This window comes from Euleptes europaea, chromosome 10 (assembly GCF_029931775.1).
Source record: "Euleptes europaea isolate rEulEur1 chromosome 10, rEulEur1.hap1, whole genome shotgun sequence".
Lineage (NCBI taxonomy): Eukaryota > Metazoa > Chordata > Lepidosauria > Squamata > Sphaerodactylidae > Euleptes > Euleptes europaea.
Window position 1 is genome coordinate 6,389,232 of NC_079321.1, and position 14,210 is coordinate 6,403,441.

Consider the following 14,210-nt stretch of genomic DNA (forward strand, 5'->3'; position numbering starts at 1 on the left):
GGATGGAGCACCTGCTTGATTAGTTCTGTTTGTTGGCTGGAAGTGGAAACTGCCTGAGGTCCCTTGTCTTGAACCCAGTTCCTCCCAGCCCTGGATCTCTTTGTTAATCTCTTTGAGAGCCAGCGTGGTATAGCGGTTAAGAGCGGTGGTTAGGAGCAGTGGACTCTGATCTGGAGAACTGGGTTTGATTCCCCACTCCTCCACATGAACGGCGGAGGCTAATCTGGTGGGCTGGGTTGGTTTCCCCACTCCTACACATGAAGTCTGCTGGGTGAGCTTGGGCTAGTCACAGCTGTCTTAGAGCTCTCTCAGCCCCACCTAATCTCTTTGAGCGCCACCATGGCATAGTGGTTAAGAGTGGTGGTTTGGAACAGTGGACTCTGATCTGGACACCAGGTTTGATTCCCCACTCCTCCACAGGAGCAGCGGTCGCTAATCTGGTGAACCAGGTTGGTTTCCCCACTCCTACACATGAAGCCAGCTGGGTGACTTTGGGCTAGTCACACTCTCTCAGCCCCACCTACCTCCCAGGGTGTCTGTTGTGGGGAGGGGAAGGGAAGGTGATTGTAAGCCGGTTTGATTCTTCCTTAAGTGGTAGAAAAAGTCGGCATCTAAAAACCAACTCTTCTTCTTCGAGCTAGATGAAAATGGGATTGTGCGAGTTAGAATTGTTGGCCCAAAGGCCCGCTTGTCCCTCCGCCCCTCCGGCTGGAGTTGCACGCAGCTCTTGCCAGCTATTCAAACTCAAAAGCCTTTTGGAGTAAACAGCGGGCTCTCTGCCACGCGCCTGTTTGTAATATAGGACAATTTCAGAGCAGAAAGACGCGGTTCGGCCGTAGCCCCTGTAAGACGGCAGGCGAGACGAGCAGGCCACGGGACCAAAGGAAGGCCCGCAACTCACTTGGACCGGGGGGGGGGGACACACCCTTCAAACCCAGCAAGGGCTGGACGGCAAGCAGCAGTAGTTCCTCCTGCCGGTCGACCCCCTTAAGGGCTCGGACACAGGCAGACAGCTCCCCAGCCCTCTCTTCCTCAGAGGGAGCACCAGCAGAGACTTTGCAGTATGCTCTTTTCCTCTGGGCCAAGAGAAACAGCCCAATGCAGGCAGCCGCTAAAATTGCAAAGCAAAAACGGGGTACCCAAGATTGGGTGGAGAAGGTAAAATGATATAATAGAAATATATTTTTATTTTAAGGGGCTTATATCAGGGTTAAGAGCTAGCGTGGTGTAGTGGTTAAGAGTGGTGGTTTGAAGTGGTAGACTTTAATCTGGAGAACCGGGTTTGATTCCCCGCTCCTCCATATGAGCGAAGGAGGCTAATCCGGTGAACGGGATTTGTTTCCCCACTCCTACACACGAAGCCAGCTGGGTGACCTTGGGCTAGTCACAGCTCTTTCAGCCCCACCTACCTCCCAGGGTGTCTTGTGGGGAGGGAAAGGGAAAGAGAGTGTAAACCAGTTTGTTTCTCCCTTAAGTGGTAGAGAAAGTCAGCATATAAAAACCAACTCTTCTTCGAAATGATAAAACCAGGCACAACGGCAACTCATAAGGTTGATAAGACTTAAAACATACACCATAGGCATTTCAGCCTAGAGGGATTTCTAATTGAGGGGTTTCCAATTTGAAATTTATTATACATTATATACGCATGCCGGGGTTTGTATAAAGTTATCTATATGTGGCGACACATTTGTGTATTACTTGTGTGTGCATTATATGGGTTTTTATGTGACCGCTGATAAAACAAGTAGGCCGAAACATGTATGGTGTGTGGTTTACGGTAAGTCTATCAACATTATGAGTTGCCATTGTGCCTTGTTTGATCATTTTTAATGTTTTAACCCTGATATATGCACCTTAACATAAAAATATTTTCCTATTATATCATTTTACCTTCTCCACCCAAACTTGGGTACCCAGTTTTCGTTTTTTTAAGGTAGGGTTTCTTCCCCCTTATTTTGTTTACTGGCGTTGCAAAGCAAAGGAAGTCTGGGTGTTGGCCTTAAACTACTTGTGACAACAAGTGCTTGCGTTATCCTCTCCTTCCTTGGGAGGAAAGGGGCCAGCGCTTTTGAGCGCATGGCAGGGCGAGAGTTCTGGGGTCGCCACCTCCCTCCCATTCTGAGTTTTAGAGGCCACTCTGCATTTTACAAATTGAAGAAGAGGAGTTGGTTTTTATATGCTGACTTTCTCTACCAATTAAGCGAGACTCAAACTGGCTTACAATCGCCTCTTCTTCCCCTCCCTACAACAGACGCCCTAACAGAGCTGTGACTAGCCCAAGGTCACCCAGCTGGCTTCATGCGGAGGAGTGGGGAAACCAATCCAGTTCACCAGATTAGCCTCCGCCGCTCATGTGTAGGAGTGGGGAATCCAACCCGGTTCTCCAGATCAGACTCCACCTCTCCAAACCTCTTAACCACTACACCACGCTGGCAAACCAGGACTCATTCCACGGAGTTTCACGTGTCGTCCGAGCCGTGGAATGGGTGGGTGAGGGAGCACAAAGAAAGACCCAGATCTCTGGTTCGTGGCTTCTCCTCACACCGAGGAGGAAGGGGTTACAGAGGGCCTCGCCCCCCCAAGGCGCAGCAGAAAGTGAATGAGCGTGAGCCGCATAACACAGAGGGTCCTTCTTGTGGCCGGGGCTGCAGGGGGAGTCTGTGCTGGCGAGACGGAGCCCTTTGCCTGGCACTTACCCCAATGTGGGCACACATCAGGCAGAGTACGCACAGGCCCAGTTGGGGGGAGAAAAAGCACAAAACTGCCAGTGTTTTGTTTTTTAATCTTACTGTGTAAAAAAGTTAGCTACAGAAAAGAAGGGTAAACTAATAGTGGGAAGGGGACGTGAAGGGGCGCTGGGGGAGCCAGCGTGGTATAGAGGTTAAGAGCAGTGGACTCTAATCTGGAGAACCGGGTTCGATTCCCCACCCCTGCACATGAGCGGCGGACTCTAATCTGGAGAACCGGATGGTTCCCCACTCCTTCATATGAGCTGCGGCTTCTAACCTGGAGAACCGGGTTGGATTCCCCATTCCTCCACATGAGCGGCGGACTCTAATCTGGAGAACTGGATTGATTTCCCCACTCCTCCATATGAAGCCTGCTGGTGACCTTGGGCTAGTCACAGTTCTCTCTGAACTCTCTCAGCCCCACCTACCTCACAAGGTATCTGTTGTGGGGAGGAGGAAGGGAAGGAGATTGTAAGCTGGTTCGATTCTCCTTAAAAGGTAGAGGAAATCAGTATATAAAAACCAATTCTCCTCCTTCAATATGGAACGATAAATACTGACCCTCTCGAAAGGGTTGGATGCAAATGCTTCGTATGATGGGCAACTCGCCAGCTGTCTGGCCATGGGCATCAGCGAGCAGACGGCGCCGTCCTTCTTCACGCCGCCATCCTCCTTTTCTGTGACACCGCCAGCCCTGCCGCTCAAGACGGTCGAAAACAAACGGGCAGCTGCCCCCAAGAAACGATTGTGTGGCGATGGAAGCTCAGCCGGCAGCTGGCTTCCCCCACTCTTGCCTCCCTTCGGCAGCAGAGCCCAACCAGCCTAGAATCATGAGTCAACACTCAACCATCTCCTGTGGATAATAGCAATACGGCTCTTTTCTGCCGTTCTGCCATTTGCCGGGCTCAGAAAAGACACAGACGATGGAAACAACAACCAAAAAAAAGCATTGACGACCGGTCTGATTTTCAAGTGCAAAGGAAGAAAAGGAGCGCGAGTCCGTTAGAAAGCAAGCATGTAGAAGGGCAGTGTGGAGAGGAGGTACGCGCTATTGTAATCAGAGACGGCCAGCAAACCGGCAACAAAAGGAAGTTATGTCCTGTGACTTGTTAAAGCAGATGGCTTTTCACAGAGCGAGTTCAGCAACGAAGGGGAATCGATGGCTTTGTGTAAGACGGCCCTCCTGGTCAGAACCAAGCAGGTTTTGTCCAGTTTCTTTTGTGCTGACAAGTAGCAAGTGGATACCAGGAAGCCGGCTGCAAAGTTAACCGATCTACCCGCACACAGAAGCATCCTGCAAAGAAAAAGCTTAAAAAGTCAACATGGAAAGAGCATGCCGCCATTATACTCTTGGCAGATTTTTAAAAACATGCGTACATCTTTGAGGGTTAATTGTCAAATCTTCACAATCAAGGTTTCCAAAAAAACTTAAATCAGGAAGTAATGTGGCAGACTATAAAAGTTTAATGCTTCCTGGTCAGCGTCAGGACCTTTTAAAAGGTGGTCTTTGGCTAAGGTAGATTATCTGCTTCGTAATTCTCCTCCACATATGGACCCAAATTCCTCAGGCGCTGTTTTTGTTGGGTCAGGCAAGGCATAAAGACATAACAAAGGCTATGCTGCATCAGACCAAGGCCCATCAAGTCCAGCTGTCTGTTCAAACAGTGGCCAACCAGGTGCCTCTAGGAAGCCCCCAAACAAGACGACTGCAGCAGCATTATCCTGCCTGTGTCCCACAGCACCTAATATAATAGGCATGCTCCTCTGATCCTGGAGAGAATAGGGGTGCATCATGACTAGTATCCATTTTTATTAGTAGCCATGAATAGCCCTCTCCTCCATGAACATGTCCATTCCCCTCTTAAAGCCTTCCACGTTGGCAGTCATCGCCACATCCAGGGGCAGGGAGTTCCACAATTTAACTATGCATTGTGTGAAGAAATAATTCCTTTCATCTGTTTTGAACCTCTCACCCTCCAGCTTCAGCAGATGACCCCACATTCTGGTATTATGAGAAAGGGAGAAACGTTTCTCCCATTGGAACTCTAGCTGTCCCTGTTCGATTACCTTTTTGGAAAAGTCAGTTGTTTGCCACCTCCCCCTTACTGGCAGTTTTTAACCAGGGGCTGGACAAACATTTGTCAGGGATGCTCTAGGCTGATCCTGCATTAAGCATGTGGTTGGACTAGATGGCCTCTACGGCCCCTTCCAACTCCATGATTCTACACCGTTTGGATAAAGTGCAGAAGGCACATGTAAAAACAAGCTGACTTTTCCAAACAGGTAATCGAACAGGGGCAGCTTGAGTCCCTGAATACCAGAGCCACACCTACCTTGCTGCCCATTGGGCTGCGCCACCCTTAAACCCTGCAGATCGAGGGATTTGGTAGGCTGGTCTCCTCCAAGAAACAATTAGTCTGTGCAGGTAGCTAAAAGAAAGAATGCAATGCCATGCATCGCATAACCTTAGTATATTGGTTAGATTCAAGTCCGGTAGCGTCTTAAGAGATCTGACGAAGGCACCTTTGACTCTCGAAAGTTCATACCCCAAAAATCTCGTTGGTCTCTAAGGTGCTACTGGCCGCGAATCTAGCTCTTCTACTGCAGACCAACCCTCTGAAACTCAGCACTTTTGCGTACACCAAGAAGCCAGTCTGAAATTTATTTACCTTTGTTACCTGTTTTGCAGCTACCATATCAGTCTGATCTTCTGTGCATTACACAATATGGAATGCGCGTGGATTGTGGTACCATACTCACACAATACACAAATGTTACTTTATTGTCACCCTGCTGGTCCACTACATGGGGGCAGTCCCGTGTATTTCAACCGAACGGAGTGACCACAATATGTTCACCCACGTCAACCCTGTTTACGAGCTCCCTGCGGATCCTTTCTGATGGGGGAGTGCCTCGATACATTTTTGTTCCCATGTTCTTCCTCTCAAGATGTAATCCGTTATCCTGGCATCTTCTCCCTGTCGTCGTATGTTTAATTTCGTGTCAAGGCTTCACCAGCAAAATGGCAGCAGAGTCGTTTGCTTCTGCGATCCCAGAGCTGCCCCACTGAGTTGCAACAGCGCTACCCAGAAACTGTTCCTGCGGGTCACTCATCTCATCTGGCCAGGTCCCTGCCTTCTCTCGCTCTTCTCAGTTTCACAGCAAAGGGGGCGGGGGTGGCAACCCCTCAAAAGCGCCTCCCTCTTCTGCATTCACCACCCACCCTTGCCTTCAAATAATTTTTTATTCCAGGCTTCTCCCCAAAGAGTGCTGGGGAGCAGCTAGGGAGAATTGGCAAGGAATCATAAGCCAAATGGCTGAGAATGAGGACCCACCGAAAAGGTTCCACAAAAGCACAACATTAATCTTGCACAGATAACTGTGATGAGGAACCACAAGTAACAATCCAGTGGGTAGCAGCAAGACAGAGAGGGGATATGATAACCATCTTCAAGTGCTTGAAGGGTTGTCATATAGAGGAGGGTGCCGAGTTCTTTTCTGTTGCCCCAGAAGGTCGGACCAGAACCAACGGGTTGAAATTAAATCAAAAGAGTTTGTGGAACCAAGGGGGCAGTGGCCCGAAAGGTTTGGGACCCACTGACCTATACCATGTGGAAAGGAACAGATGCATCGAATGGACATAAGGAATGATTTTTACACACTAGGAGAAAGCAGTGTAGCAAACGAGAGTCACTGTTTCCCCCTGCCTTTCAGTTAAGTGGCCCTGCCCTTCCAGAAGCTGTGCTTGTTCCGGACACGCAAGCAAGCAGAGCAGTTCCCAGGTGCCCTGCAGGCCGCCCTCAGCTAGGAAAAGACACTTCTGTGGGATTCCTGCGAGAACACCAGCGGTGGCTCAATTCATTTCAGGTCCATTCTGACAGATACTTACTTTGTTGCGGAGGGGTGGGATGATGACCTATGATTTATCAGGCAGGCAGAACACACACATTGCCCCCCCAAATCTAAAATATTTATTTTTGTGTGTGTTGTAAATAGAGATGCGACAGCCCAGGGAAAACCTGGAAAAATTTAGGGGGGAGTGTTTTTGTTTGTTTCTGAAGGCTTTCCCCCCATTTTTCCAATGGAAAAATTAGAAATGCTGGGAAGTAATGGAAAAAAAACCACTCCGATAAGACACAGTGTGGTGTAGTGGTTAAGAACGGCAAACTCTAATCTGGCGAACCGGATTGGATTCCCCTCTCCTCCACATGAAGCCTGCTGGGCGACCTTGGGCCAGTCACCGTCCTCTCTGAACTCTCTCAGCCCCACCTACCTCACAAGGTGTCTGCTGTGGGGAGAGGAAGGCGATTGTAAGCCGGTTTGAGACTCCTTAAAGGTTAAGAAAATCAAGGTATAAAAACTAATCCTTCTTCTCTTTTAGAACGTGTGGAATGCTTTTAAAGATAAGGTGGGCACTGTCGACATACACAGCTTTTTAAATCCACACATTTCTGCACCTAGAAGGATACCTAAATCTTCACGAGGGGAACATGGAGGTCTTTCCCTGCCTTCTGTTATCCTTTTGACCTAACCCTTCACTTGTGGTTGACATTTTCACCTCTCCTTCAAACCGGCTGTAACGCATATACCCAGTCTCCTTGCCCTACCTTGCTGGGGGGGGGGGGAGGGGGGAGATCAGAAAAGAGGTGGGGAAGAAACTGCACCAAAGCCTCAAAGGTAAACTCTGAAAGTTTCATTGAGAACTGAGCACTCATAGAAGGAAGGAGACAGCATCTGGCTGGAACCAAGTTACGCATGCTAAGGTAGCATATGGTACATTAGTTTGCAGTTTTGCACAAGTATTGGGTATATTTGCAATTTTGCTAGTAGAAAACAAAGGCATTTGTAACTTCTAAATCCCACAAATGTCAAACACTGCTATTTTATATGCTAAATTATAAATGATACATTTTATGTTAAAGCGGTAAAATTAGCTTAAGTTTGATAGGAGAGTAAGCATTGCATACATCTCAATAGTTCCCCAAATTTCATCTCCCCATCCCCTTGTGGCTGAGAGAGCCAGCATGGTGTAGTGGTTAAGAGCAGTGGTTTTGAGTGGTGGACTCTGATCTGGAGAACCAGGTTCGATTCCTCACTCCTCTACATGAGCAGCGGATGCTAATCTGGTGAACCGGGTCGGTTTCCCCACTCCTCCACATGAAGCCAGCTGGGTGACCTTGGGCTAGTCACAGCTCTCTCCGCCCCACCAACCTCACAGGGTGTCTGTTGTGGGGAGGGGAAGGAAAGGTTATTGTAAGTTGGTTTGTTCGGCATATGAAAACCAACTTCTTCATTATTCTTCTCCATAGAGAAAGTCGGCATATAAAAACCAGCTCTTCTTCAAAACTTCTGGAAATTTTACATCTCTAGTTGTAAAACTGTTAGACAAAGACTTTTTTTCTTATAGAACAAGATGGGACGTTCCGCTCTGTCTTGGTCAGTACAGAAAGCACAAGGGATGCAACAATATTTCCACACACATTAACAGACTATATATAATTTTATTTTTTTTTATTTTGTGTAAGCTAAGAGGAAATTTATACACTGAAATTTCAAAAAAGACCTTGAGCATGCACATAAACCTTGTCAGAGGTTGTTCTACATAGCATTCTCTTTTTTTTCCATAGGAATTTCCCCAAACATTTACAACCCATAGTTTTACTGTACATACAGCCTAAACCATAGCAATCTATGATTATGTCCATTTACACTGTGCAAAAATCAAACATAAAGAATAGTGGTACAAAGGGGAAAAAACAACGAAAAAAAACAAAACAAAACTAACAGGTATATTTCATTGTAAGACATTCAGATAGTTTTTGGTCCTTCCGTCCCAAACCAAAATAGATTTTAACACGTAGATCCCCAAAAATCAAGTAATTAGGCAGTGCTCTATAACTTAGCTAAACAGGATAGTAAACCTCGTGAGGGGTAAAGATAAATCCATGCTTCCAGAAGCCAGGAAGCTATTAAAAAAACGTAACCCCCCACCCCGAAAGAAAAAAAAAACTTTATTAGATGGATCAAACAAAACCACTGAAAGACCCTCCCTAAACCTTTTCGGCTCATTTAGCAAACATGTTTTCATTAAAAGGGGGGGGGGAATTGCAACTCATTCTGAAAAGAAAACATTTGAGGGAGAAATTCAAAGAGAAAAAAGATTGGAAGTCTCCATTTTTAAAAAATGTTTATAAAGTTTTGTAAGAAGGACGCCACCAGTGTATTCCACAAAGACGTAAATGTTTACACCCCAGCACACGCAAAAAAAAGAAAAAGGGATAAATCTTCAAAAAAGATTCAACCCTCCCCAGTTATTTACACTCGTTTTTTTTTCTAATATAAATTTAGGACTCCAGTATGTAAATAAATATACATATCTATGTATACCGTTCTAGTGCTGCTTACCAACAAATCAGCTGAACTCGAATTTTTCGGGAGAGCAAAGATCACTTTTAGAGGACCAAGAAAGGGGGGCGGGGAGGGACGCGAATCAATAGAAACGGTCCGGTCCCCTCCTCGCTTTAGTCTACCTGGTCTTGGCAACTCGCTGAAGGCGTTAATGTGGCAGGGAACATCAACACCTTGGCATGCATGAAAGTTAAGTCGGGAAGGCTAGCAATCACCTGGGCGGCCTCTTCGCTGAGCCGTTCTTCCTTTCTGGGCTTTCTGTCGAAACAAAGAAACGAGCGGGGTTGAAAGCAGAGCGAATGATCCCCTTCTACCGACACTCCTTAGAGAGCTTACTGCCACTGGTGCAAGGAGAACGCAGGTCCGCTGCTCACGTGCAAAGTTTCGTGCAAACTTTAAGGGCCCGTTCCAGACCTCTTAGGATGGGTCATTCTAATGTGGCCATTCCAGAGCCACCAGTAAAACCCAGCAAAAGAACAGAACCCCAAGGGTAGGTATCCCATTTATATCCCACCTTCCCCTCCAATGGGGCCCTCAAAGCGGCTTTCAGCGTGGTGTAGTGGTTAAGAGCAGTGGACTCGGATCTGGAGAACCAGGTTTGATTCCCCACTCCTCCACATGAGCAGCGGACGCTAATCCGGTGAACCAGGTTGGCTTCCCCACTCCTCCACACGAACCAGCTGGGTGACCTTGGGCTAGTCACACTCCCTCAGCCCCACCTACCTCACAGGGTGTGTGTTGTGGGCAGGGGAAGGGAAGGTTATTGTAAGCTGGTTTGTTGTGCCTTACATGGTAGAGAAAGTTGGCATATGAAAACCAACTTCATTATTCTCCTCCATTTTTAACCTTTTCAAGAATCCTGTGAGGTGGGTTAGGCGGACTGTGTGTGACTGGCCCCAGGTCACCCAGCAAGCTCCCAAAGCAGAACAGGGAATCAAACGTGGCCCCTGTGAAGCTTCAGCTCACTGAAATGCTGATTGTAGAGAACTTTTCCTATAGGATACAGAACATGCTCTGATGTGGAGGCACAGGCTAAGCCCGATCTCATCAGATCTCGGAACTTAAAGTAGCACGCTCCCGGTTAGTGCTTGGATGGGAGGACAGAGCGCCCCAACTTTTCCAGTGCTTCCATTCCAACCTTTCAAAGGCTTTTCTTCTTCTTGGCCAGACATAATGCCTTACCCCTCAACGAATTATTTGGCAGATGCTTAGATAGTCCAGTCGAACAGAGAGTCTGCCCGCGTGGAAAGGCAAAAGACAGAAACACCCATTTTTATTCAGTTGTGCTTTATATTCTTCTATAAGATCTTATTTTACTACATTGATTTCACACTTTCCTGTATGTTCTTACAACTATCATTTAATCCATCTGCTGTCTGGTAAAGGTAAGGCTGATACTCTATCTGTAGTTTATTATTTAACAGCCACTTTGAAGATACGCCGAACGTTATAATCAAGTTAGGCCTAAATGCTCATTTGCATACAGGCACCCATTTTGCACTAGAAGTGCATTTGGATGGGAAACCACCAAGGAAGTGCAGGAATGCTACAAAGAAGCAGGCCATGGCAAACCACCTCTGAATGGGCCTTGCCTTGAAAACCCCACGAGATTGCCGCAAGTCGACTGCGACTTGATGGCACTTTCCACCAGTACAGAACATGCACAAATACTCAACATGGACATTAGTGAATGACAAGCAAAGAACACTGATTCTATGCGAACCCTGCATTCTGTGCCTCTGGCTTTCAAGCCCTTTTTTCACGTACATTTGTCCACCGAGAACTCCTTAAACGTCAGGCTGCCTAAAGAACATAAGAAAAGCCCTGCTGGATCAGACTAGGGTCCATCAAGTCCAGCAGTCTGTTCACACAGTGGCCAGCCACGTGCCTCTAGGAAGCCCACAAACAAGACGACTGCAGCAGCATTGTCCTGCCTGTGTTCCACAGCACCTAACACAATAGGCATGCTCCTCTGATCCTGAAGAGAATAGGTATGCATCATGACTAGTATCCATTTTGACTAGCAGCCATGAATACCCCTCTCTTCTATTAACATGTCCATTTTCCTCTTAAAGCCTTCCAAGTTGGCAGCAATCACCACATCCTGGGACAGGGAGTTCCACCATTTAACTATGTGCTGTGTGAAGAAATACTTCCTTTTGTATTGTTTTGAATCTCTCACCCTCCAGCTTCAGCAGATGACCTCCTTTCCAAGCTAAAGGGTTAATGGATAGCAGCCATCACGACTGTACCCAAGTTACATTCTGACTGGCACCTTCCATCCATCTTACCCATTTAAAAGTTTGAGCTCTTTGCGGGCAGCATGCAATGGGAGAGTCATACACATACACACAATCAAAGAGACAGAGGGAAAAGCGGGCGGCAGAGAGAGGAGTTGATTCTAAGCTCTGTGCCTCCCACCCCCAGTTCCTGTTCTTTCGTTGCTCCTCACAGACCGTTGGCCCTCCCCTGGTATAGTGGTTAAGAGTGGTGCTTTGGAGCGGTGAACACTGATTTGGAGAACCTGGTTTGATTCCCCACTCCTCCACATGAGCGGCGGAGGCTAATCTGGTGAACTGGATTTGTTTCCCCACTCCTACACATGAAGCCAGCTAGATGACCTTGGGGTAGTCACAGCCCTCTTGGGCTCTATCAGCCCCACCTACCTCACAGGGTGTCTGTTGTGTGGAGGGGAAGGGAAGGTGATTGAAAGCCAGTTTGATTCTTCCTGAAGTGGTAGAGAAAGTCTTTTATGAACACGCCATTTAGTGTTCCGCCACAAAAAGCGCTCCAACTATCATAAATGCATAGAATGAAACACATGGCTTTTTCATTTAGCAAAAAAGCACAACATTCCTCAATTCATTCTTCTCATAAGACCTTATTTTATCGCAATTACCCTCCAGGTCAGCAGTCTTCAACCTATAGTGATAAAGCCAAATAGGAATCTTAAAAAACATAATGAAATCTTTAGGTATACTAGAGGGGTAGATGGGATGCTACAATATACAGTAAGTGGAGGGGGCAGGCAAGGATTTTTATGGAACTAAAGGTGCTTTAGAGTTGCTTTTCAGAGGGGGAAATGATAAAGGTGAGCAGCTGCCACTAAGCCAAGGGAAAACCGTTCAGAGATTGATGACAATGTGCTAAAACAACCTGGTAGGGGGCTCCTTTACCCACTCCTCCACATGAGCGATGGGGAGGGGCTGTGGCTCAGTGGTAGAGCATCTGCTTGGCATGCAGGTCCCAGGTTCAATCCCCGGCATCTCCAGTTAAAGGGACTAGGTAAGTAGGTGATGTGAAAGACCTCTACCTGAGACCCTGGAGAGCCTCTGCCAGTCTGAGTGGACGATACTGACTTCTCTGGACCAAGGGTCTGATTCAGTATAAGGCAGCTTCATGTGTTCATTTGGTTGTTAGCCAGTTTGAGACTCCTCAAAGATAGAGAAAATTGGGGTATAAAAACCAACTCTTCTTCCTTTCTATACTGATGACGTTGTAAGACCTTGCGCGTACCACTTCTTAATTAACGACTTGCTTCAACCAGTGTTTGGCCTGTGGAAACTTTGTCGATTATTAACCAACACGGCAATTATCACTAGCATTACATTTTTTTATTATTATTTACGCAAATGGGCAATCTTATATTGGCTCTTTGTTGCTCGCTCGGCTCTGAATTCTGATGCAGTTCGGCTCTTATATCATCAAAGGTGGCTGACCCCTGGTTGAAGTTGAAATGAACATGTGGAACGCGGCACTGCTCGCTCCCTCCCCCCCCCCCCTCAAGGACAACTTTTCCGATCTTGGAACTGAATCTTCACCCCACCCTCCTCTCTGCAGCACTTGTGGCTCGAAAGATAAACATTCGTTCAAAGCGAATTTTTGTTTTTGAGCCACTGAGCTATGCCCAATGCTGGACACTCGTACAGAGCCTCAGCTGTTGCGAGTGACTCCACCCCGCACAGCAGACGGTCCATAAAAGGTTCCTGTCCAGCCTCAGAACTTCCTCTAACAGCTGCTGCAGGGGCAGGCCGGGGCTGATCGAGGCTCATGCCCACACTCTCGTTCAGCTCTTGCCCTCTGCAGTACCCGTATTATATAAGAACTTAAGGAAAGCCCTGCTGGATTAGACCGAGGCCCATCAAGTCCAGCAGTCTGTTCACACAGGGGCCGACCAGGTGCCTCTAGGAAGCCCACAAACAAGACGACTGCAGCAGCATCCTGCCTATGTTCCACAGCCCCTAATATAATAGGCATGCTCCTCTGATACTGGAGAGAATAGGCATGCATCATGACTAGTATTCATTTTGACTAGTAGTCATGGATAGCCCTATCCTCCATGAATATGTCCACTCCCAGCATATGTCCACACTAGCATGGTGTAGTGGTTAAGAGCGGTGGGTTGGAGCGGTGGACTCTGATCTGGCGAACCGGGTTTGATTCACTACTCCTCCACATGAGTGGCAGAGGCTAATCTGGTGAACTGGATTTGTTTCCCCACTCCTACACATGAAGCCAGCTGGGTGACCTTGGGCTAGTCACAGCTCTCTTAGAGCTCTCTCAGTCCCACCTCCCTCACAGGGTGTCTGCTATGAGAGGGGAAGGGAAGGTGGTTGTAAGCCAGTTTGATTCTCCCTTAAGTGCTAGAGAAAGTTGGCATATAAAAACCAACTCTTCTTCTTCCCCTCTTAAAGCCTTCCAAGTTGGCAGCCATCACCACATCCTGGGGCAGGGAGTTCCACAATTTAACTATGCATTGTGTGAAGAAATACTTCCTTTCATCTGTTTTGAATCTCTCAAAACATGCAATACGTGGCTCGGAACCAGTGATGTAATAAGACCGCGAAGGACACAATCTCAAGGCACTTCTCCCAAGCCATGTCGCTCCAAGCAATTCCTGACTGCTGAGAATTTTAGTCGCTCTCTCTCCTGAAACACCCTCTTTTCGCACCCTCCCCCTGAACATGCATGTGCTAGTTTTCTGATGTCTCCCCTTGCCCAGCTCATCTATGCACACCCACATTCTTGATTTTTATCCTTTTATGGGGGGCGGGATCAAAATAACATCCA

The 14,210-nt window shown here is 47.4% G+C and overlaps 1 protein-coding gene across 1 annotated transcript in view; it reads right to left on the bottom strand.

The window, feature by feature from the left end:
• The window catches only part of AFTPH (aftiphilin), a 270,899-nt gene that overhangs the window by 230,984 nt on the left and 25,705 nt on the right, over positions 1-14,210 (bottom strand). Inside the window, exon 9 of the mRNA XM_056856638.1 lies at positions 9,254-9,398. Coding sequence (XP_056712616.1) covers positions 9,254-9,398 — 145 coding nt within the window. The remainder of the gene's footprint in view (positions 1-9,253; positions 9,399-14,210) is intronic.